This window comes from Taurulus bubalis, assembly GCF_910589615.1.
Source record: "Taurulus bubalis genome assembly, chromosome: 8".
Lineage (NCBI taxonomy): Eukaryota > Metazoa > Chordata > Actinopteri > Perciformes > Cottidae > Taurulus > Taurulus bubalis.
Window position 1 is genome coordinate 24756654 of NC_136596.1, and position 26422 is coordinate 24783075.

Below are 26422 nucleotides of genomic sequence, written 5' to 3' on the forward strand. Positions count from 1 at the left end.
CTACCCGAAGCGGTACTTGGGCCAGTACTTGACCTGCGTGCGTCTCGGCCCCGGTCCGGCGTGGACGGCCTTCGCCAGAGGAGGTTTTGGTGCCGGCGGGGTTTTCCTCCTCTCTTTGCTCCGGTCCGTGATGGTGAAGCCTCGCTCGCCCGTGTTGTGCGTGCCGACCCGGGGCAAGAAGTGGGTGGAGACGTGCTGGGGTTTCACCCGCGGGCTGGAGCCCATTTTGGCCTTCCCTCGCTTGTTGAGGGCCACAAACCAGTCGCGGCCGGTCCTGTGGTTCCTGTGGATCACCGAGGCGTACGTGTTGTAGCTGTTCTCCTGGAAGCGTTCCCTGAACTTGCAGTCGTCCGTGAACCGTTCCTGCAAAAAGAAGGCAGACGTGCAGGTGTTTAATAAACGGAAATCACTAAAACACAAGATGAAATAGAGTTGTTAATCCTGGAGGAAAATGATTGTGCCAGAGTTGCATTAAAGATTACAACAGAAGAATAGCAAAAAACAATTGAATCAAAATATCAACGCATTTGAACAATAGAGTAATAATTATTACATGTAAAATAATTAAATAATACCACTGCAAAGCAAAGCACAATAGCAATATGAGTAAGGTAAAAAAAAGTAAAATACAACAAAGACCTAAGAGCAGACCTGATGGAAACTAAAATATAAAAGTAATGTTGAGCACGATATTGAGAGAGATATTGTCAATGATGTTTTTTTAATTTTCCGATTAACAAACCTTGAAACCTGCTAAATCTGTAAATGGTTCCACATGTTCCACTCCTGAGAACACGATAGCGGATCTGTCCACATGCAGAACATGTGGGGGAGTCTGTTCGCATGAAACCCGACCCGGTGTCTCTCCTGTTAGCTGCTGCTGAGATAATTGTCTTTAGATTGGGGGGAAAGAAAAAGTAATGGCTCCTATTTCTTCAGACGAAAGCTCCCACCGTCCAGCTTTGCCAGATTCTCCCCACTGATTACGTTTCATTTGCACATAATGCGACTGGGAGAACCGTTTCGTGATCTCCAAAATACACTGTGCTTCAGATGCGTTTCCTTCCTCTGAGAAAAAGGAAAGTATGTCATTTGTTCGTACCGTATATGTATAATTAAAAAAATGAGAACGGAAAGAACCGGTTGCTGACAAAATGTCTTTAATTTCTAATCACACAGAGAGAGGAGGATCGTTTCTGTGAGACTGTAATTACATCAGAATTCAGAGTGGAGGAAACGTCAAACGCTCTGTTATCTCAACCTGTGGTTGCTCGTCGCTCTTCAACGTAGCTGATTGTGATCTGATCGTTATAGCTGCTGCAAAACTGACACCGTTCCAATAACACGGGAGCTTTGTCTCTCATCTCTACAGCGGGCGACTTTCCTTATCTCAGAGATGCTTTGATTGACAGCAGCAGAGCGGCAGAGTTCCCCCTTTGCACTGGTACAAAAACCATTGATGGCCGCCGGTGTTTACCCACTTCAACCAAGAAGAACTTCTAAGTGAAGACACACTGGTCGTGTTTTTGCTACAAAAGTAGGAAAAAAAACTGAATTTTGTCAATTAATTAAATAAATTGATAAATTTTCGATATATCGAGAGAGGTTTTGGGGAATGTATCACCGAGGCGTTGCTATAAGAAGGAACATTGGACGTTGGCAACATTCTGCAAACCAGTTGCACGTCAAAGTTTTTGCCTTTTCGGCTCGGCAAGCGACGGATCGTATTTAGCGACAGTTATTGGAAGCTACGTGGTAGCATGGTGGTAATGTTCAGTGGGTCAAACAAACACAGGACTTTAACCCAGGAGGCCGCTGTTCATGTCACATGTGAAAGTTAACGTTGACTTTGCCCTCTTTACGTAACGTTACTTGAGAAAGTCAGCTATGGTCGGTTGTTATTTATTTACGTTAGTACGTTATTATTTTAACACACACCTTGATCTCTTATTCTATCCTTAAACAAGTATTGTGTGTTACCTAAATCTATCCAACCGCTTCTCTGCAGGACTTTCACTCAGGTGATCCAAACGTTGGCCTTCAGCTAGTTTCTTGTAACTGTTGTTACGATATTATTTCAACACCCTAAGCAAGTAGCTTTGTTGTCTAAAACCTAACCAAGCTTGTCACGACGAGGCTGATATGAAATCTATTCACGAAATATAATTTGGGGTTCATAATCGTCTTTAAATGTATTGTAAATGTGCAATGTCGACATTATTATTTATGGCAACTGAGTTTCTATTTCAGCAACAACGCTAGCTATATTTTAGCGATACAGGCTGCAGTCTGCAGAGAGATGTGATGCAGATACGCTGCATCAGAGATAATAACCTCATGAATCCAAATATAATCCACATATACTGGTGGTCCGAACTGTAGTTGGACTGAAGTGATTTGGGTCAGAAGTCACAAAACCCACCAAACTGAAATAAGTTGTGCACCAAACCAAACCAAAAGATGTCCTGGACGCTGTGGCCGACTATAACAAGCTTAGTGTGGCGCCACGTTTCATAAAACATACGACGTGGATATTCATTGAATGTTCTCGTTCCGTGACTATAAATATCTTGGGGTGGGAAACTCTGACATGTACCCAGGGATGCCTGCTTTCCCGCCGCAGTACGACTTCCTTGTATAACCCTCCCGCCATTCTGAAATAAAAACAAACTGTTCTGCTTTGCTGCAGAGTGCAGCATAGCAGAAAATGATGCCATTACAGCGTTTTGGTAAACATGCCAGTCACAAGAGAGCGCGGCCGCCACAGACTAACACACAAAAACCTTTAAGTTATTCAAAGTGACCGACTGTTCCTCTTGGCTGTTGTTTTTTTTAAAGATGATTAGAAAGTTGAACATAACTCTGAGTCACCGCTACGGGTGGATTGCAGTGATTTAACAGAACGCTACATTTGAGCAACATAGCAGCTCTGGTACCAGTCAGGGAATCACACACATCTGGAAACAAATCCCTTGGAGCATGAATAAACGTACACACACACACACACACACACACACACACACACACACACACACACACACACACACGCTTTGGCCCCTGCTGTGTTTCATAGGATTTAATGGCTGCGGCCGGATTCCAGAGATCTTATTGTTAAAATCATAATGCTTATACAGCTGTTATTAACCTGGCTCTTGCCCTGCTGGATTGGTCACACTCTTTTAAATGGGACCTTTCCCATGATCCTTGGGGGTAAACTGTACTTAGGGCCGAGGTGGAAAGTTACAGATATCCTCTACCCAAATCATATATCTTCACTAATGCGTCCTTTCTTCATCGTACGACTGCAGACAGATGGATAGGGTACTTTATTATCTGCAATTCCTCTCAGATCTAAGACTGATCTGGAGCCACACTTTAACTTGACTCTGATATTACAAACTTAAGAGACTGGGGTTGTGAGTAACTGCTTGCAAACTGTGTAACCTAAGAAATATGCTAGACATAAATATAGTATATAGTAAATATGTTTCAAATATGAAATATCTGAAAAAAATGAACGCTAAATACAACGGCGTCTTCGGGCTTGGTTGAAAGAAAAATTAGAGCCGGGGGAAACTTTACGAGAAAAATAGTCATGATACATTTTCTTTGAGATTTAAGAGGTCAATTTACAAGAAATACCAAAAATCACAAATAATAATAATAAAACATTCTTGAATATTCTCTGAGATTAAATTCACATGAAAATTGGGAGTTTTTTTTGTCAAGGAACATCACTTTACTTGAATGAGTATTTATTCAAGTATTCAGATATATTATGTTCAAAAGATAGGACCTTTGCCTTGCTCTGAAAACATTCATTAATCAATATTTTTTTTCCAGAGATTTGTGACTTTCATCTCAAGAGAATTTCAGAATAATTTTTTTCTCGTAAATTTGTGAGTTACTTAAAATATCAACCTGCTGGTGGCACAAGAGGAAAAAGTAAGGGAGAAGATTAAATTGTCATTAAGATGAAGTTCTGCAACAAATCATGTGGCAATGCATCAGTAGTGGCAATTTAGACCTAGAGTCATGAGGATTCATCCTCTGGAGACCATGCATGTCTGCTTTCATGGCAATCCATCAAATGTTTGTTGAGATATGCCACTCAAAACCCAAAATGATTTTATACTGTGCTAAAACTGGGTTTATGATGAACTGGTTGGGAGATGGAAACATTCTTTATTTGTTAAGTGTGTTTAATATAAATACATCACTGCTGCAACAGACATCAAAAAGCACACGTTAAATCAAGTGGTTGCATTTCTGTCTTCACTCTGTGTTTGTTCAAAAGATGCAGGTGACCCGGGCGCCTCTCTAAAGATTATGTTTGCAAAGGCCCGCTGAGCGGGTCACGCAGAGCGATGTGCATCTGTCTCCTCGCCACGTTATTCAGCCAATAAATTGCCTCTGTGAAAACATCTGAATATTAGATATGACGGACGATGCAACAAGATAAGGGTCCCGGGTGTCACCCGACACCCTCCAGACGTGAGGCCCAGATGCCTGACTGCGGCCCCCACGAGGTTTTACATCCACCCCAAAGCATGGCGGCGGCTGAATAGCACGCTGCAGCTGTAGACACAGATTGGAGTTTTAGTTGTACAAATATTTCCCCGAGGCAGAGCCGCTCCAGAGGCTCAGACTGCGTCGGTCGGAGCCATAGAGCCCCGTCTCTCGGAGAGCGAGGTATCTGCAGTAAGTGTTAAAGCTGCAGAGAAAAAGAGCCCCGATTAAAACGGCAAACTCTAATTTACTGCACATAAAACGTTTTATATAACAGTTTAAAAATGTTTAAAAGCCCGCTATCAGCTTTGAGGATTTTGGGTTAAATGGAACAAACAACATCAATTTTTTCAAATAGTTTTTTTTTTTTCGTGCAAACTTAATGCCGAACTTTGAACCAGTCTTCCTCAGCAAATAAGGTGGAAGAAAAACTCCTTCAACCAAAAAAGATGATCTAGCAACTCAAAAGACAAAAAATGAGACATGCCCTCGAGCAAGGCAGCTCCACCAGTGTTGATCCTCTTTATTGCTCATGAGGATAAAGAACGAGTTCTGCTAATGGCCCCGCCCTAAGCCCCGCCCCCTTTTGCTCTGCACTCCAGTAGCAGTTGAGCTAGCTTGGAACGCGGCAAGGCTATGAGAAAATGACTCTACTTCTCTCTTGATTTATTCCCTCCGTAAACATTGTAAACATGAGTTTATGTCTCAATCTCTAGTTTCAAGTCTTCTTCATTTCATTGAGTAAATGAAGGTATATTTAGAGTCAAACAGATCATAAAGCAGGGGACACTTTAGGGGCGGGGCTACACAGTGATTGGCATGTCTCTCGAGCCCTATTACGCGCCTCTACTCCTCCCCAGTCCAAATATGGTCACTTCCATTCAGTGGTTGCAAAAAAAACAAGATGGCGACTGCCAAAATGTCAAACGCAAGGCTTGAAAACATCCACAAAGCAAAGGGAGGCGTCACAAGGACTACGCCCATTTCTATTTCCTGTCCTCGACAGAGGGGCTCACCTTAATGTCACCTTAGCTGCTTCCTGTAACCCTCCCGTCCCCGAATGCCGGAACCTGCGAGTGACTACCGGCTTCAGTTTCAGCCTGAAGAAGCAGCACGTGTTGGATCGTGGCTGTATGCACCAGAACTACAACAACGCTCAGGTTTTTAGTTTGGATGCATTTCCCGTCCTGCAGTCTGCTGTTTTGCTCTGTCGCATTATAAATTACAAATCTCGTTATGGGATGTTCTTTGACCAACTGAGATCTGCTTGCGGTCGCATTAGAGAGAACGCACTTTGAGGAAGAGAGACAGACGCCACAACAATCGCTCCCTAACACCGGGGGACTGAGCGGGCAGAAACATCGCTGCCGCTGACCGGCTCACAAACTCTCCGGCTCTGTTGTTCGCCCGGGCTGATTGTTTACTCAACATATTGATCCTCAGTCTGCGGCTCACCACTCTGTATATTATCAGCCGTCCCAGACAGGACTTAATCTGCTCTCCCCATAACACATGCTAATGGAGAGCCGCTTCTATCTCTTCGCCTGCCAAGGCTCCCACAGACGAGTCGTCAGTGCGACCGGCTTGGCCCCGGCCCGCCGTACGCTTACAGCGGGCCGGGGCCAAGCTGCTGCGGGCAGATTTGGACTTACTGGTGTGTTGATGTGAGGGGCGGGGGGGATTGGAAAGTCTTTGAAAAACTGATTACAGCAGTACGCCGTGACATGCTGATGTCAGATTTGGTGGATTGTTTTTGTTACGCAGCACAAGCTAATAAATAAGCTAATAGCTGCACAAGGCAAACGGTTTGGTGCAGACATACAGCCGTTTGTAGGAGTCCAAAAGAGCATCAGATCAGCTGCAAATGAGATACAGATGTAGGTGTGCACTCCTGCAGGTTCATCAGAATCAGAAGAAAACAATATGGAACTTCTTGATCTCTGAGAACAGCAAGTACAACAAAATAATCTGAACACGCGATGCAGCGAAAGCTAAGAAAAGCAAATACAATTGTCAGCATGTGTCGGATTTTCAGCAGGATGCGTCTCATGGTTTTTGTAACTCCATCCTTTGAAACGACCTCCGTCGCTTTCCATGTGAGTGAAACATCACGAACGACTAGCTGTGATGGAGAGGCTGAACATTATCGACATGTGTACTTTCGTTTAGAAAAAGATGGTTCAGAGAGAATAGAGCACTCTAATAATCAATATCTTTCCTTATATTAACAATGAACATCACTAGACGTAGCAGCTCTATGGAGCCTTTTAGCACCAGAATCCGACCCGGTGGCTCCGATGAGGAGCTTTAAGAAGAACTCTCTAGAACCAGACCATCTTTTCTCTGATGGTCTGTTTACTGATGGAGGTCTATAGAGGACCAGGACTACACTGAGGTCTATAGAGGACCAGGACTACACTGAGGTCTGTAGAGGACCAGGACTACACTGAGGTCTATAGAGGACCAGGACTACACTGAGGTCTATAGAGGACCAGGACTACACTGAGGTCTATAGAGGACCAGGACTACACTGAGGTCTGTAGAGGACCAGGACTACACTGAGGTCTATAGAGGACCAGGACTACACTGAGGTCTGTAGAGGACCAGGACTACACTGAGACTGGCTCAGGACCAGCTACAAGACCCTTACAGTAACTTGAAGTACAGTACTGAAAATATACTTAGTTACTTCCCTTTGGCTGGCAGGTAAACAATGTGGACCATTTAGCAGCTACAAAGAGCTACAAACCACCAAATAGTGCATCTTTAAACCCATCATCAAACAATTGAAGGTATTTTTCTTCTGCATGATCGCACAACAACATTTTGCAATTAACACGTGTTAAGCACAAATACGTGTCCCTTGTGGTATCTCTGCACATCCAGCAGTACCAATGTGCCGAGGGTGAGTGGAAGAGTTTGGATACTCACGGTGCCGTAGAGCCGTCCTCTTTTATTCATGGCCAGGAACCGGTTACTGTAGACCCCTTTGATGCCGATGACCCCCTGAGACACGGAGAAGAGCTCCAGCACACCTGGGAGGACAAACAACAGGCGCTGGTGATTGATGGGCGACACGGTGTATTTATACTCCTCTTGTCGTTTTCCTGCACTAACTTCCATTTAAGCAGTGGCCCAATGTGAATATAATCGTGTGTTTTCTAGTTGCCCAGAGCCGAATCAGAATAAATAACCTTGTCATGTGTCCAGAATAAACATGTTGTCTTTCATGATAATAAAAAATACAATCTGGACATCAGTATCTTTTTTCCCCACCAAATAAATGCACAATCGTCGATTATTTTTCAAACATAAGGGCCTTTTGTGGGAAACCAGACTATTGACAAGTGTTAGTCTGTTGTTGTTGTTGTCGTTGTTGTTGTTGTTGTTTTTATGCATGATATCAATGCACCAGTTCAAAGTAACGACCTCATCACAGACAGGATTGTTGACACGATATACAGTAAATCTGTCTGACTGCTGCACAGCACCACAAGGCTCAATCAAAGAATCAAAGTCTCCGCAGTAAAAGAATATTTGTGTATTCACTGACCGAGGTTTTTGAAACGTAATGATGGTTAAACCCATCTCGGTGTCACAGATCTAAGACGCCCTCCTGCGGGACTCCACATGGCTGTCGTGTTGAAACCTCACGTAGCCTGACATGTCCTCTGAAGGGGCCATGAAATGTACGCACAAGTACTTTCACGGGGAGCTTTCTGGCGGAGAAGCGATGAGAAAGACTGATTCACGTGCAGGAGGGTCAAAGCTTTGGGGTTTTAAAACTGTTTATTAACGTCACATATAAGTTTTACAGGAATGTTTTACCACCTGTGATCATAATATGTCTAAAGAAGAATACTAATATGAATAATATTCACTTATCTGAGTTTTTGGAGCAGTTTTGAGTTTTCACCTCATTTTCTATTTGAGTTTAGAGATAATGTTTTCCAATGGAGAGAAATCATTTTCTTTTGTGAAATATTATCTTACAACATACTGTATGTATACATTGTTTCATTTATATATATATATATATATATATATATATATATATATATATATATATATATATATATATATATATATATATATTTATATATATGTTTTGTTTGTTTGTGTTTATGTACAAAAATTAATACCATATGTTGATTTTTTTGTACTTTTAATGATGAATACTGGTATATCAAATTAATAGTAAATTTGTGAAGTTTAAATGTTTTTTAAATGAGCGTCATGACTCATTCCTCTATCAGAATTGTATCCATTCGGTTCCGAGGAGCCACAACATTTAATTTATCTTTATCCAAATGAAAGTTAGCATACAGGCTAACCGGAGGTTAAGCGACTCTGCAGTAGAGTCTCTGGAGTGCTGGAAAGTGAGAAGGCCAACAAGAAGACTTGTATTTACTGTACATAATGTGATTAACCCTTAAGATAACAAAATCTATATAATGAACATGGTTGCATTTCATGTTCCTTCAGGGTTCTGTCTTGAGGAGAAAACTCTTAAAGCTGTAAACACCGTTAGTTTTAGTGTTTATTTCATCCCATGTCACTTGTAATTATTATTATTATTATTATTGGCTATATATTGTATAAAAAATGTAAGTAAAGTGTAGTATGAATCAATAAAAACATAAAATGTTCTGGCTAAATCATCCAGTAACAGCCTCAAAAAGCCCGAACCCATGAATATGGTTGCTGTTTAAACGAATGGCCCTGAAACACATCAAACCCCTCTGGACACCACGACCTTCTGCACTGCAACTCAGTGGAGTTCTTCATTGCAAGAAACAAAACATCGCATGTCTCTTATATTAGCTTAAAGATGCACACTGAGCACAATACTGTGATTGTATAACAACCCATGACAGCCCTTTGTTTGTGACTTTCTCCAAATAGAAAAGTCAAATCATTGAATTTGCATGTAAAAAAAAACAAAACATTTTGGAGGTGTCAAAAGATTCAATGACAGACGCCATTAGTCTGATTTGTGAGCTGGCTATTTTCTGCAGCGCCGTGATGACAGTCGTGCTGATTGTCCAAACGCATCCTGTCTCCCTGCTGCACCTGTCGCTTCCACAAATAGTCTACCTGCCGACACAGACGAGGCCCGCGGACCAGATGCCTCCCCGGGGTCAGGCGGTCTAAGTTTAGGCGCGCGGACCTCGCGCTCCTCCCGTGTGAAATCAGCGCAGTTAAAATAAAATTTTAAAAAACACATCTAAAATAGCCACGACTGCAAAAACAGAGAGAGGATCAATTAAGAGCGAAGTGCGCAATCTCGGCGAGACGCGCACTCGGATCCATCCGCGCGTCAGAGCGCGTGTATAATTTAGTAGTTGCAGCTGCGTATCCATGCGCCGGGAGACTTACACAGCTGGTTGGGCTCATGGCTGCCGTTGACTCTTCCGTCGGGATGAATCTGGAGATGGAAGCCGATGCCCACCCTGCAGTACAGCCTGCACGTCCTGCGTCCTGATCGGATCCCCTCCTCCAGAAGTTGGCGCTCCAGAGAGACGCGCTCTGCTCCGGCGGCGCAAACCAAGTGAGCGACGGTCAGAAGGTAAAGAGGAACGTTCATTCTTCCAACAACAACAAAAAAAGGGGGAGACGCTCGCTAGGCCACTTCTAGCATTTTTTTCTTCTTTTTTCTGGTGTCGCTCTTGAGGTCCGGGGGCACCACAGCACCGTGTGCACGCGCACACACACTCACGCGTGCAGCGCTCCTCCTGGGCATTACCCCGGCTGCAGGAGCTGGAGCTGGATATTTATAACGCCAATGATCTCACTACTCGATGCATGCCTGAGCTCTAAAGGACGCTCTTTCGTCCGGATTCTGTCGCCGAGATGCCACTCCTGCTCGGCACCGACCCGCAGCAGCGGGGCGTGAAGGACGCGCCACTGACACCGAACGTTTACCAAGGAGGCGTCCGCGCCAGGACGCACCGAGCGCGGCATTTTACGCACTTGGAGACATGGTTTTTATTTGAATAGCTCAAGGACGCGAATAAAAATAAAAAACGACTCTTCTGACTTCTGTTCTTTCCATATAAGAAGAGTTGAACTGAAGTAATGAGACGTTAAACGCAGGAGGGAAGAGCGGCGGGGTTCGGACCGCAGACCATCAGGTGGAGTTTAACCACTGGCTCACCGAGAGACTCAGGCAGCCGTATTTATAGGCTTTAGTCCACCTTATCATCGGATACGTGCACATGCAGTGCAGAGGAGGCATCAGACTGTGGCTGGATGGAAGAATTAAAAATGGAAATAATGCACTTTTTTTCCCTTCCTCATTTTCCTTCTTTTATTTTATCCCATCAACAGTCATGTGACCCGTAAAAATGTCTTCCAGTAAAACACTGACACTGAGTTCCCACATCAATGTGGTTTAAACGGATTTCTCCACCGATTCATGTCATTTAAACATTATTATTGTGTGAAGTACCAGCTCTGGCTCTGGTTATATTACATTTCATTTAGCTGACACTTTTATCCAAAGCGACTTACAATAAGTGCATTCAACCATGAGTACAAACTCAGAACAACAAGAATCAAGAAAGTACAATTTCTTCAATAAAGTTAAACTACTAAGTGCCATTTAAGTGCTACTAACGTGCTACTACGGTGCTACCTTCCTTAATCAAGGTGTAGTCGAAAAAGATGTGTTTTTAATTTGGTTGCGAAGCCTTACAACGTCTATGGCGTTGTCCTAGAGTTACCTGTCTTGTTCATTCATTTACAGACATTATATTATAATAAAGTAGCTTTTCTGGTTCAGAGTGAAGACATTCTTTCATCATAGCAGGTCACAGGTTTGAGCATTTATGTGCTTTTGAGCAAAGTGATCATTTATGGCCTGTTGCTCTGAATACTTGAGTCAGCGCTGTACACTATGAAACCAAAACCTGCAGAGAAGCAATGGATCCCTCGCTCTTTACGACGTCCTATTTCCACCCCGCACCTGAATGTGTGGCCATTCGGGACTCTTTAGACATGACCCAACATGTCGATCCAACACGTTTTGTTTCAAGCATTAGGAACCCTGAATGTATAGGGAGTTGCACTACGAAGACGGAACTTTTAGAAATGCACACTTGATTCGCCTCACTCGTTCCGCCGGAAAACCTAAAATCAGCTTTAGAACACGTTCAGACTTTTGTGCCACGTCAATTACAGTATGTCACACTAAGGGATCTCATCATGGCCATTCTGTGCCAACACAGACGCCAGAAGAAGAAAAAATGGCATTGTATGTTTCTGCAAACAACAGGAGGAGTTGAATGTCAACATTTCCGAAAAAAAGATATGCAATTATGTGTCAAAGAGAATAGGTTTTATGACAGCCTCGAATCACGCTTGCAAGAAACGTACAATGACATGTGATGAATGTTGTGACACGATTGGTTTAGTTCAGGCAACAAACGTACTTGGTTAAGATTAGAAGATAATACGCTAACAACAACAACCACAGGAACCATATTGTAGCCATCAAAGTAATCATTTACTTTTGGTTACACACGCGGGACACGACCAGCGGTCTCCTGGGTGAAAGTACTGTGTTTGTTTGACCCGTCCTGCCTAAAAGGTCAGGGAGAGCAACCCAGGGGGGACATTATGCGATAGATGTCATGTGGTATAATCGTTGTTGCACCACGTAACTTTAAATAACAGTCGTCCGATATATGGCGTCTCTTGCTCCGACCAAAGAAACGTCGACATTCAACGTATCCGTGTTTGGAGAAACATACAAAGTCCAATGTTTTATTTCTCACATTGATAATAGATTTGTTTCTTCTTCTGTGAGCTGATAAGTGATTGAGATTTAACAACTAAATGACACTAAATAAAACATAACATAACCATACCTGCGTGCCTGTTTCAATTCTTAGTGATATTAGTGACGAAAAAAAGCTAAAATACAGATCATTTTAGAAGTGAACCTCTCTGATGCTGTATATACTTGGTCACTGTAACACAAGCTCAGTGTTAAGCTGTATTCATTTTCTATCATCATCGCATGCATACGCTGTAATCCCGTCCCCTCATTGTTTTCGGGGGCCCAGCTATGTTTGAATTTGATTACCGTCACGCCCGGCGGTGGATTACGGTCTCGGCATCGGGGGCCTAATTGTCTCTGGCACACAGAGCCGGGAGCCGGGGGGGCCGGGAGCCGGGGGGGCCGGGCTCCGCGCTACCTTCTATGTAAACAGCGGGGCAGTGTTTAGGCCCACTGTTCTAATGGCCAGTCATTCCTGCAAGGCCACTCCAGTAACAGTGAGGTAATCCTCCTGAGTCGTGTAAACACGGATGATCCTGATTGATTCCCCCGCCCCATTGATCCCAGCTTTTAGCAGCTTTTTAGTCTAAGCAAACGGCAGACAGCAGGTTCTGCTGCGGCTCTGAACCGTCTGAGCCCGGAGACGGTGATCAATCTGAGGGGTCGGGGGCGCCGTTTGGGAGCACGTGACCGTCCGAGGCCTCGATCGACAACATGATGACGACGCGCCACTAACGCCCAGCGGTGCTCAAATAGTCCGCAAAGTCATTATTGTAGAATAAAGCCCTTTGTGCCGTGGTTTGATACCAGTGCATGTCTCAATTTAGTTTTGGAGAATACGCTCTGGACAGCCTGATGACCTTGACCTCTTAACAGCGAATTACGTGGCAGCTCCATGGAAACAGTCCCAATGGAAAGTCAATGAGGACGTTTAACGTGTCGAACACAGGACTTTCATTTAGGAGACCAGCGTCTATGTCCTGTATGAAACAATACGTCAACGTTGACGTATTGTTAAAAAATGTAGGTTAGTATATACGGAAAAAAACAACAGAATAGTTTTATTGCCCCAAACCTAAACCAGTAGGTTTGTTGCTTTAAACCTAAACAAGTAGTTTTGCTGCCTAACCCTAACAAAGTAGTTTTGTTGCTTTAAACTAAACAAAGTAGTTTTGTTGCTTTAAACTAAACAAAGTAGTTTTGTTGCTTTAAACCAAACCAAGTAGTTTTTTTGCCTGAAGTTTATTAAGTAGCTTTGTTGCTTTAATTCCAACCAAGTAATTTTGTTGTGGAAACCAAACAAAATATGTGTGTTGCCCTCAACCTAAAAAGGTAGTTTTGTTGCATGAATCTGAAGTTAGTTTTGTTTGTGCGGTCAAGAAGTCGATGTCATTTCACATGTTTCCTGTGAGATCGCATTGGCTCGGGATCAAAGTTTGATCAGAGAATCTCACTTGAAATATGAATCATATTTGTGGTATGAATGCAACTCTGTATGAAAGACTGCAACGGCAAAACAAAACCACAGATGTGATGAAGGGAGGAAAAAATATTGATCAGAATCGGAAAAATGTAAAGTGGTCAGAAAAGTTTTACGAGACGTTGAGGAATATGAGAAGATGCTCAAAGTAAAGGAGTGTGGTTTCAACTCTGGTTGTTGTTAGTCGGGAACAAATAAGGCAATTAAACCACTTACAAAGGGAAATCAAACCATTCATCGCTGACCCATCAACATCGCATCGAGGGACCTGGTCAACATCTCGCCAAACGTTACTGAAGGTACCTCTTCGCTCCTTCTTCACCTCCTCCGTCAATGTTGCTCATTTTCTTTTTTTCCATTTGTCTGCCATTTTCTCTACCAATAGCTAGCGATAGCAAACTAAAGCATTATCCTCTTCCTGTTTTGGTTGCAAATGGTTGACGCATTTTCCTGAAAATCGTACCAGGTGGGAGACACAGACCTGCACTGTGAAAACGAGGCTTGTAGGGAACCAATCTTAACGGCAATAGTGTCAGCGATAATAATGTGCAGTAAACATTTGAATCACAATGGTAAATTTAAGCGCTCCACACATGTTGCCTTCTAAAAGCTAAACACTGTTGCTTCTTGCCAGGCGGCAAACTCCGGTTGTGAAGCCAATGCGGAAGTGTCTTAAAAGCTGCATTCTCTTTACTGACCACTAGGAGGCTACTCCTCTGATTGTATAGAAGTATATGCTTCATCTGTTAAAGCTGCATTTTCTCTCCTGACCACTAGGGGCCGACTACTCTGGTTGTATAGAAGTCTATGAGAAAATGACTCTAGGGCTGCGGTCAAATAATTCTTTTTTATTTGGAAGATTCCTAACTGCATATTCTTATGATCATGTCACTAAAATCCGCCTACCGTCGCGTCAAAACTACTTTCCTTGACCCCGTAAATGATGCTCTATTTAGAGTCAAACAGATCATAAAGCAGGGTATGATTTAGGGCGGGGCATGCTGTGATTGACAGCTTGCTGCCGCTACCAGAGATGTACACGCCGTCTCTACGTCACTCCTCCACATTACAAATATGGTAACTTCTGTTCATTGTGTAGCAAAAAAACAACAAGATGGCGATGGCAAAATCTGCGAACTCAAGGCTTCAAAACTTCAGTCCACTTCGTCACCATGACTACGTCCACTTCTTACACACAAGCCATGCTTCTTGCTGAGAGCCATAATTGTCGGGTTGTAAATGGCGGAGACAAAGCTCCTCTTTGACAGTGAGCAGGTTTTCATACTTGCACTGAAGTGGACAAATTATTTAGTTTCAGCGTTTGCTTGTCCTGCACGTATGGGGTCAGAACTAATGAGCTGTGCCTCAGATCGTTGTATATTATTTTGCTCTCTGGGGCCTTCTGTGGGAGTCGAATTTCTCGTGCGCGCTTAATTTGTGTGTACATTTTCTTTGGCCACCCAATATTTTTAGGATCGTCAGGCCTTCTCTGCGGTGGCTCGGCTACGGCTGAAGAGGTCAGCCAAGTTCCCTTCATATTCATCAGCCGCTGTTCGTATATGATTTACTGTGTTTATACGAGAGTACGAGAATGTCGACGTGCCCTGCAGTGTGAAGAGGCCGTTTTCATCCACACAAACAAATTACTGCCAGCTGATGTCACTGAATCCACAAACACATGCCGCCCCCGTCAGCGCTTCCCACCATCAGCAGCCCCTCGCCAACCGGCCGCGTTGTTCCCACCCCGCTGACGACCTTCTTTGAGTCACAACCATGGGTTGTGTAGAAGAAGGGGGCGTGGTCATTGTGACGTCACGTTTATGGACTGCAGTTTTGAAGCCTTGAGTTCAACAATTTCGCCATCTTGGATCATGGCCCTCGCCATGTTGTTGTTTTTGCTACAAATTAACAAAAGTGACCATCTTTTGAATGCGGAGGAGTGTTGCGTTTTTTTGCAACCACTGAATGGAAGTGACCATATTTGGACTGGGGAGGAGTAGAGGTGGGGAATAGGGCTCTAGAGGCATGCCAATCACTGTGTAGCCCCTTCCTAAAGCATCCCCTGCTTTATGGTCTGTTTGACTCTAAATGAACATCGTGCTGTATTGAAGAAGACTTGAAACTAGAGATTGAGACATAAACTCAGGTTTACAATGTGTACTGAGGGAATAAATCAAGAGATAAGTAGAGCAATTGTCCCATATACTTCTATACAACCAGAGGAGTCGCCCCCTGGTGGTAAGAGAGAGAATGCAGCTTTAACAAATGAAGCATTGACTTCTATACAATCAGAGGAGTCACCTCCTGGTGGTACTAAAGAGAATGCAGTTTTAACAAATGAAGCATTGACTTCTATACAACCAGAGTAGTCGCCCCCTGGTGGTCAGTCGAGAGAATCCAAGTTTTAAGACACTTCCGCATTGGCTTCACTTTACTTTACTCCCTGGTTACAACAGATCCGCGTTTCCCCGAAGCATCCTTCTTTCAAAGTTCTATATTTGAGTCTCTGCTTTTTTTTAGAATCATTATAATGATAAATCTAAGCAAGCCAGCCAGGAGATAAGGTCCACGAGTGAAAAACAACAACAGCAGTAGTCGACAAGGTTCTGCTTCGGGGCTCACGAGGTGGAGAAGTGCTCTAGTCGGGATTTCAGGTGATGAAATGTCCCCTGTGGAGGCTTTATTGGAGGTCCTCAGCCCCCAGCTGAGAACAGCTGAGAGCAGCTGATCGCGACCCCTAAACTTGGAGCTCATCCAACAGAGAGGAATGGAGCTGCAGCTCATTGCCCCACGGTTTGTTTGTGTGCTTCTGCTGGAATTTGACTTAGTGTCATCCGCACTGTGGAACGTTTGACATTTTTCAAATGCCATCCTTCGCTGGTCGAAACATAAACATGGGAGAACAAAACCAACACATCTTGACCATCTTCATATCTTTGAATCAAAAAGTTGGTTTGCATTTTGCCAGCAGATGCACAGAAAGATTCAAACCAATTATTCCATAAAGGTTTTTTGACTAAAATATAAGAAAACTAAAAAAAGAATTGTTTCCGTGCAACTAGATTTCAAAGAAATCTGAAAATGTGTCATCAAAAATTAACCTTAACCCTTCAATTTTTAAACATTTCAAATAAGTACATTTTATTCTGTAGTTCTTTTGGGAACTTATTGTTATTTTGGGCTGATGAAGTTGTCTGTTGACTTTGTTTAAACAGCTGATCTGCCTCTTATCTGTTTCTAAAGAATGATCCAGTTACACCATATTGCCTTCAAAATAAAAAATGTAAAGTAAAAAAATAAGTATTATCATTGCGCTCTTCTCCTTCTAGATAGATTTTTTCTTGTTTTTTCAAGTCTGAACGGCAGGACAATTTGCAAGTAATTTAGGGTGAAATAACAACTTTTGTCATTTTAGGCCATGTGGTCTATACCCACTGCAATGTGAACGCATGTTACGCAAAGAGGAAGTGAGAAACCCACCTGTAGTGGGAGGAGAGGAGGAGGGGTCAGACAGACATAGGACTTTCACCCAGGAGTCCTTTGTTTGTGTCTCAAGGTGTTGTTGAGTTGTTTTGAAGTTACGCTTGTGACGTGTTTTCTATACTTTTGTTATGTTGTTTACGTCTTACTTAGATAGTTATCGTACTTATTTTAAGCCCAACCATGATGTGTTTCCCATATAAACTTCTTTTGCACAGTGGACAGACCCCCAATGTGGACAGACCCCCAATGTTTCACTCATGGATTGACAACCAAAGTGAATCAGAAGCCGGTACGTACACCTCTCAAGGGAGTCATTAGGCTCGTTCGTTAGAGCTGCGCCTCGCCTGGAATCCAGACGAGAGCAGGCGGCCGCAGCAGGAGGCGTTGACAAGAAACTGCGATCAAGTCGAACAGTTTTAGGCTGCTTTCAAAGTACACACAGGAAGTCACAGAAAAAATGGCTTCCTGTTAGTTCGAACTTTTGTTTACTTGTAGTTTACAGATCACGTTTGGATTTATTATATGTGTTTATAAATATATATTTATGTAGATATGTATGTGTAGCTGCATCCTTTGGTCTTTTTATGTCTGCCTGTGAAATACATTACGACTCATTTAGATGTGTGTTATATAAATATGATTTTGTATTATCAACCACACAAGATATGTTTTAAGATTAAACATGAGATGAATAGTCAACAATCCAGCGTTAAGTATTCCAACTACACATAAAATAAGGATTTTCTCCAACACGTGGTGTTTGCTGTCAGATATAAGAGCCAATCAGCTCTCTGATGTGGCGAGCGTTTCCCATCATGCACTGGGCCACGCAGTCGTTGAAGAGCAACTGCGGCGCCTGACTCTGAAATCGACAGCCGGCTTGGTCTCGTGAGAGTATCGTTGATCGCGTGTGTATGACGTCAGAGCAAGTCGGACACAAATCTAACCAGCATGCATTGCGCGCCGATCGCCGCCGATCGATTCTGCACAGAACTGGCTCATCTCGAACGAACCTATTCATTATTATGTTTACCTGAGTGAGACAGAAGTCCCGCCTCTCGGCTCTGATGTCCAATAACATTTCTGGCATGTCTGCAGGTGCGTAGCCTGAGTAAAAAAAATTTAGGAGGTGCCCATTTTTTACTGCTCTGTGGAAAAGGTTTAAGAGTGAGCATTTCATACTCATAATTCTGCATGAGTATCTCCTGTTGGCCTTTTAAAATCCCCCTGGATGGACTTTTTAAGATGTGTCAATCAAAACTCTTCATTTAAATATACTTAAGTAAATGTATTACAGATTATATATACTGTATATATATATTAAAGAAAACATATATATTTTTATATTTATATATATATATAATTATCTTTATATATACATACTTATCTTTATATATATAAATATATGTATATCATTATCTTTATATATATATAATACATATTTAAATATATAGATATAATATCTATATCTATATATGTTGACACATTTTTGAGCCATGCAGAAGACTGATCCTTTACTTTCCTAACAGGTTTTTAGGATCATGCTTTTGTTCTGACATGCTTTTGTTCAGCGCTTCCAGAGATTTCATAAAAAGTACATTAAAATCTACATCTGCTGCTGCTGCAGATAATCATCCATCTGGAAACAGTTCAGGATAACACACAACACAAAGCTGCAGTGTCTCTGAGCCGACTTGTTTCCAGAATATTTCCTTTTACCTTGAAAGATTTATTTTGAGACATTTCCCAACTGGAGCCAAAATGCATCGTGAGTCCTAAAAATGACTTCTGTGTAGCTTTTTTATTTATTTCAAACATCTGCAGGTCGCTGCTTTACAGAGACAGTTCTTCTCTTTTTTTCTGGTCGACTCGTGATGGTTCATCCATATTTTTTCCTCTCAGAAAAATACCCTTCTGAAGATATTTACACATCGGACTTCAGATCTATTCCCTTTAAGTGGTCCCTGGGTGGCCGTGGGACGGACGGCAGGAAGATAAATCTGGTCTGTTTTTCCTCACAGGAAACAGCCGCGCTGATCTTCACTCATCCATTATCCACCTCTGCATCCGGCCCACCCCTGGGCCACCATACGTCTTCATTTGGACCTTTCACTTGGCCTGATCACACACACACACGCACACACGCACACACACACACACACACACACACACACACACACACACACAAGCCTTTCATTGTATTTTCTCCTGATTAATTTCTGATTTCCTGCAGAAGGAAATACTTTTTGATTGTTGAGTGCATATTTTTAAAAATAACTTTGTCAGCGTATTCCTGCAGAAACTGAAGCTTATTTCTCAAATTAAATGAGTCAATTATGTGAGTCTGTAACACCCTGGCTGCAGTCGAATAGTCCTTTTTGGTCAGGAAGGTTCCTAACTGAGTGAAATGACCCGGACTGCAGTACTGCAGCCTGGCCCTCATTCTTTTATTTTACTTCAGCTACTTCAGCTTTGATGAAAGTGTTAAACTGGACGAGCTCTTGAGCCTGAGTCATATTTCTGATTATCATCTTTTGAATAAACTATTTTGTCACATTACAATAAAACACTATCAAGTCGACACTTCTATCTTAAACTGAGTTGTGTGGTGTTTCATAAACTGTTGTCTGCATATTCTTATGATCAGATTATAATCTGCAAATAAACCATAACAACAGAAAGGGATATGAGACACACATATATCACACCCATTGTTAGTGCGAGAATTAAATTCAGCATGTTTGAAACTGAACAAAGAAACAGTTTATTAGTCTTTAGTAGTAAAGTAATACTTTGAACCGGGTTGTTCATGTCGTTATGACACAACACTGTAAGAAGACGGACGAAGTGTTTAAGATGCGCTTTATTGTAGTCCATCTTCAAAACATTGCAGTTTCAACGCAACAGACCGATGTCACTAACATGCGCCTGCCGTCGCGTCATAACTACGTCGTTAGTGAAAGTGGAGTTGGATTTACTAAACACCGCGGTTGTCTTTTCCTAACTCCTCAATAATCTCCTTCCCATCTTTCCTTGACCCCGTCAAATTTCCTGATTGTTTATTCCCTTCACCTGTCCTCGTTCCAGACTCCTCCCACCTTGTGTGCTTGCAAAGCCCCGCCCACATTGTTTCCACCTGTGCCTTGTTGCTTGTCTTCCCTGTGTATTTAGTCTGTCTTTCCCTTGTCAGTTGCAGAATTGTCCTCTTTGTCTCCCATGTCTGTACATCGCCTTCGAGTTGTTAGTTTTCTAGTCTTTGTTTCCCGTAGTCTTTCCCCTTGTTTTGTAACCTTGCAATTAGTAAAGTACTTTTTATTTTGCCACGCTGTGACTCCTGTCGTCTCCTCTGCTCCTGGGTCTCTGCCTCAACACTCGGTCTTAACCGAGTCAGTGGACCCAACGAAGTTCACTGAGTTTAGTTTTTCGTGTTTTTAAACCATTGAATGACGGATTGTTTGGTTTCACAATAGTTTCAACATGTTGCCAAAAGCAGCTCAAACTTTGCTTTTTTCTATTTTCCACTATATTGACTGCTTGGATGCATTTTACATACAAAAGTTGTTGAACTGTTTTGATCAGTCTAATACAGAATGACACTTTAAACTGTGTAGCACTAAATATATTTAATTTAATTTTTGCTAATGTTATGAAAACATATTTGATCATCTACTTTTAACATATTTATATATAAGAAGTGATTTGTGGAATGACGTTTGAAGCTTCCAGTTTAACAGTTTGGCAGTTGCCATCTTGTTTTTTTGTGGCAACCAGTGGACGGGAGTGACCATATTTGGAGTGACCTAACGACGCTGTATACGTCTCTGGTGTCGACCTGTCAATCAGCTTGTAGCCCCACCCCTAAAGCATATGGTCTGTTTGACTCTAAATTAACCATAATTTACTAAAATAACATCATGCTGTATTGAAGAAGACTACAATGTTTACTGAGGGAATAAATCAAGAGAGAAGTAGAGTAATTTTCTCATAGACTTCTATACAACCAGAGGAGTCTCCCCCTGGTGGTCAGGAGAGATAATGCACGTTTGAGACGCTTCTACACTGGCTTCACTCGACAAAACCAAAGGTTGCTGCCTGACTTTTATGTGCTAAATGTGCAGCTACCACCACACGTACAGAATGTTTTGCTAATAATACTTTGCCGTACTTTCATTTGAATTATTTTTAATGCAGGACTCGTGTTGCTGCTGCTACTGAAATGATCTGAGTACTTCTTACACTGCCTCTGTCTTTCTAAACAGTGTAACTAATCCAGATATGATATATATACATATCAGTTCCATCTAGTTTCACCATGCATTTCCTCTGCGGTCTCTGAGGAGATGTATCTGTGTGTGTGTGTGTGTGTGTGTGTGTGTGTGTGTGTGTGTGTGTGTGTGTGTTGTTGTTGTTGTGAGCTTGAAGTGGACGGCTGCCGGTGGTAAATAAGTAAGATGTCCTCTGCTGTCGCTCTGGAGAGCCGGAAACACGGCGGGCCAACTCTCAACCCGAGCCCTGCGCTGCACTCCGGTCATTACTGAGTGATGAAGTTGGGTTGACTTTCATGACATGAGGAGGGGGGCGGGGCAACATGCCTACCCGGCCTTTAAGAAACCTGTACACCATGGCTGTTATGGAGTTGTACTTAGTGGAATGTGTAGCAAAGTATTGCGACCATATTTAGAGTCATTAGCTGCTGCCTGAAACACAGCCACGACATCACGGGAGTGAGCTGAGTGATGAACTAAATGCAGCTTAATTGCACTGACGTCAACTCTGTCTCGTCACTTGGATAACTTTACAAAAAGGATCAAAGTATTTGTGGAGAGAGTGCACAGATCTCCGGCAAGTGTGTCTGCAACACAAACCAACATTCACACTTCAATCAAACTGAAAAACAAGTACCGATTTCTGAGTTTCGGAGACGTACTCAGCAGAGTGCAGACTGGTAGTTACGTTAGCCGCTGACTGTTAGCGGTTCACCAAAGCACCTTTCAAAACTTTAAAAGTGAGCCAACTAAACAACTGATGCCGTATGCAAATAGCTCTAAAGTGTATTGAAACTCATTCATTCATTCAAACTCCACAACAAGCGGTGATGTATGCAAGCAACCGGGTTGAACTTGTGCCATTTAGCAAATAAACTAAATTAAGTGTGTGTGTGGAAGCATGTTGTATAATTGTTGATAACACACTATTTTCTTTCAATGCATAGACATACAGGAACTATATCTTCCTTCAGATGTCTATTTTAATTTTTTTAAACAGGTTTTACATTACTACTCTGATCTATTACTCTTTATGATGCATCATCATGCATCATAAAGAGTAATACAACAGAATGAAAAATATAGATTTTTATACTTTAAGGCTACAACTTTGCAAAAGAAATAACTCAAATAAATTCTAAAAATAAGGTCAACACACATTAAACGTTCATCAAGGTGGGATTTATTGGCTGTTACAGTTATAGCTAGCTGTCCCTAATAAACTGGCAACTATATTTATATATATATATATATATATATATATATATATATATATATATAAATATATTTTGAATACATATAATAGTAATATATTAGTATATATACTATTATTAATAATATATAGTAATATATATATATTGCTTCTAATTAATATATAGTAATATATATATATATTAATATATGAATGTAATAGTAATATATTATTATTAATAATATATATATATATATATATATATATATATATATATATATTGATTATTATTAAAACTGTACAAATAGGGGCAACAAAACGAACAACGGATGGGACTAACTCTCATAAACAGATTGATACTGAAGCTGCCCCGTGTTCTCACGTCGTCCTCTGCAGTAGACAGGGAGGCGCTCTGAAGACGGAGAACAGGTGTAACCTAGATATCCAACCTCCTGAGTCCTCGCCATCTCCACCATGTGAGGAATCCAGGACTCAGACGTGCCCCGAAGACAGGTAGAGTACCCGGCATGTGGACCGGGCCCGGAGAGGACACGACGTGTAAATGTGTCCCTGTCAGCGAGGCCCAAAGATGAAGTGCATTGTGGGTCAGGGAATAGTGCGGAGTGCACGGAGGACGATGCTGCTTGTTTATATTTAGGGCTTCAGGAAATAATGACGTGACAGCGATGTTCCTAATCAGAGCAGCAGAAGTTGGGAGCCAGACTGTAAAACCACCGGGTTAGGACTTTAAATCAGATCAGAGCTCCAGGTGGGACGCTGCCTGGAAGCCACGCTTTTGATCTGACCTTGTCTCTCACGGGCCTTGTGGCGTGCTGTCTGAACCCTCGGGCCCAGTCTCCCAGTCTCCCAGTCTCCCAGTCTCCACACACAGATGTTGATCAAAGTCCGTGAGGGTTTTAGTTTTTGCCCCGCTGTCAAAGCGTCAACTCTCTCTCAGACATTTTGAGCCTTTTATGGACACTTTCCGTCAGTCCGCATTTTTGCAGGGAATTACCCACAGTTCATAGCGTTGTGACGTTAAACACGGGGGTTACCAGTGGAAGCTGGATTACGTTGACACAAAAACTTGAATTAAAGATGGAACATAAGAAGCTGAAACCATTTAACAGGTGACACCAGATGAATCCCTGAGGGTTCAGGGTTCAGGGGGCGGGGCCTCAGGGGACCTCAGATTGGCACTCGCTGATCAAGTGATAATTTTGTTTCGTTACCCAGCCTTGTTTTACAGTCGAAATGTCGACTGACAACAGATTTTTGGTTTGTTTGTGATTTTTATAGCCAAAAAATAATCCATTATATTTTGGGAGATGCTCAGTTTAAGAAACATCACAGCCTTCATTTAATGTAGTCAAAGTCTGCAGGGACTCGAGTCACAGAGTCCTCCTCATTCTTTTTACTATGATAGTCAGCAAAACTTCCGTCTTCACAGGAAACAACTTTGTTAAGTTGAGGCAACAAAACGTACCTGGTTTAGGGGGAAGTCGTGGTTTGGGTTAAAACAACTAGAGGTGTGTTATTCACGAACGGGCTGTTGTTTTTGGGGCCGTGCTTCATGATCACGTGTCAGCTGAATTCATATTCTCTGTGAGAACAGCCTGCTCTGTGACCCTGTGGGGTAAGTTACCAATGTGCTTTTTATCCAAAAAAATACGAGAATACACAAAAGTAGCTTAACTCATATCGCATCATTTAAACCAACCTCAGGGCCTCACTAAGCTTCAGATGAAGTTCTTGTTCATCATCAAGTGGCCAAAGTGCGGTTGAGACTCCGTCTGAGGTTTTCGCTACCTGCTCGCTCACTTTTCCTCGCTCGCTCGCCGCGTCAGCTCAATGCCAGAAATCCAGAAACGTTGTGTGATCGGGGGTACGAGGGTACGGGGGCAAAGGGAAGTGCCGGCTTAGCAGATATATAAACTGTCCCACCGCCACGCAGGCTCTGAGTGATGCGGTGACAAATGTCTGGGGAGGCGATGACACGAGCAGCGAAGCATGAGGGCCCTAAATATCACCTCCGGTCCATCACATGCCTCGGTGGTGAGGTTTGTGATTTATTATCAACGTATCCTCGACCTCTTTATGTGTTTTTATTTTTATTTTTAATCTCCTGATATCTGTTATCTGATATCTGTCTCTAATATTTCTTAAAAGTATTTTACCTCCACTCAAGTTATTTTAACGACGTCCTTAATGTTTCTTCTTCTTCTGGGAAATCATTTTTGTTGTTGTTGTTGGTTCTGTTCCGCTTGAGTATGACGACTGGCTGAGTACTACGTTACCCAGAAGCCTCGGCTGCGAGAAGACAAAAAATGTCCAAACTCCTCCAGTGTTTTCATCAAGTTTCTTCAACGTTTAAGCTTAGTGATCTGATATTTATTGAGAATCATCGTTGACTCGACTTCTTTTTGTAATAGATAGACACACAAAAAAAAAATGTTGTGGATCTTCCAAGCGTATTATTTTAACACGATGAAACACCTCCATTGTTTTTAAAATGGCAGCAGATGTTCCGGAGCGTTTCAGGCTCGAAATAGTTTGGGGCCTGAAACGCCCTGCACCACTAAATATGTTGTAATTATATTTTCTGTTTTTTCCCCGTGGATTATATTACTAATCCCGTCGTAACGTTGCTGCAGAGTCTCGTCTTCACCGGCAGCTGGTTTGCTGAGTGATCTGTGGACATACGAGCTCGTGCAGCTCGTTGTTACGCTCTCGTTTCATCCACAGCACCGATGAATACCATGCGGTACGACTGAAAGCTTGCGCTTCATTCTTGTTTGATTGTTTTATCAAACTAATGTCAGGATGTGTCGCGGTCGGAAGTCAAACTGAGCGAGCTTTAAAGCGGCCTTTTGGAAAGCCTCGGCAGCTGAAGAACCTGCGACTGTGACCTTTGACCTCTCGGCTGCTTTCCGTACCGATGATCCAAAAAGTTGCTTAGTTTGTTTTCTACGTTCACTTGTCAGACACCATTCAGTCCTCCCAGAATGCATTTCTCATTCTGATGTAGGGATGGTTCATTACAAGGGATTGTATCGGTGTCTTGAAGACGAGTATTTATTGATTTCCATAAATATTCATTTAATTTGAAATGTAATGTTTTAAGTTGAATCATTTTATTTGTATTATGTATTATTATTGTATTTATTTTGTATGCATACTGTTAATAAATGGATCCCTTATTTTGTATTGTATTTAAATTGTATAATTATATTATATTAATCTAGTTAATATTTCACACTGTTTTACTACTAATATTGTTAATTATGGCTTTTAATTATTTTCCATTACCTTTTTAATATTTCTATTTTCTCATGTGATTTGGTCACAAAACTCATAGTCTAATTAATTGATTAATTAACCACTGAAATGTATTCTTATTGTATTATTTATTTTTGTATGCATTTAAGTTGAAAGATGTTTTACTGTTTATAAATGGATGCCTTATTTTTTATTGTATTTAAATTGTATAATTATAATATATTAATTGAGTTAATAGTTCACACTGTTTTACTACTAATATTGTTTATTATTGTTTTTAATTATTTTCCATTACTTTTTAATATTTATATTGTATCATGTGATTTGATCACAAAACTCATAGACAAATAAAGTCTAATTGATTGATTGATCACTGAAATGTTCACATCATACAAACAATAACATCTTATTTATCAAGTCAAATCTCTCCG

The 26422-nt window shown here is 41.9% G+C and overlaps 1 protein-coding gene across 1 annotated transcript; it reads right to left on the reverse strand.

The window, feature by feature from the left end:
• fgf5 (fibroblast growth factor 5) lies at positions 1-10096 on the reverse strand (the record flags this gene model as incomplete). Its single annotated transcript, XM_079221954.1, has 3 exons — positions 1-363; positions 7441-7544; positions 9889-10096. 3 exons carry the CDS (start codon positions 10094-10096, stop codon positions 1-3), a joined length of 675 nt encoding a protein of 224 aa, XP_079078080.1.
• Positions 10097-26422: the final 16326 nt, after the last annotated feature.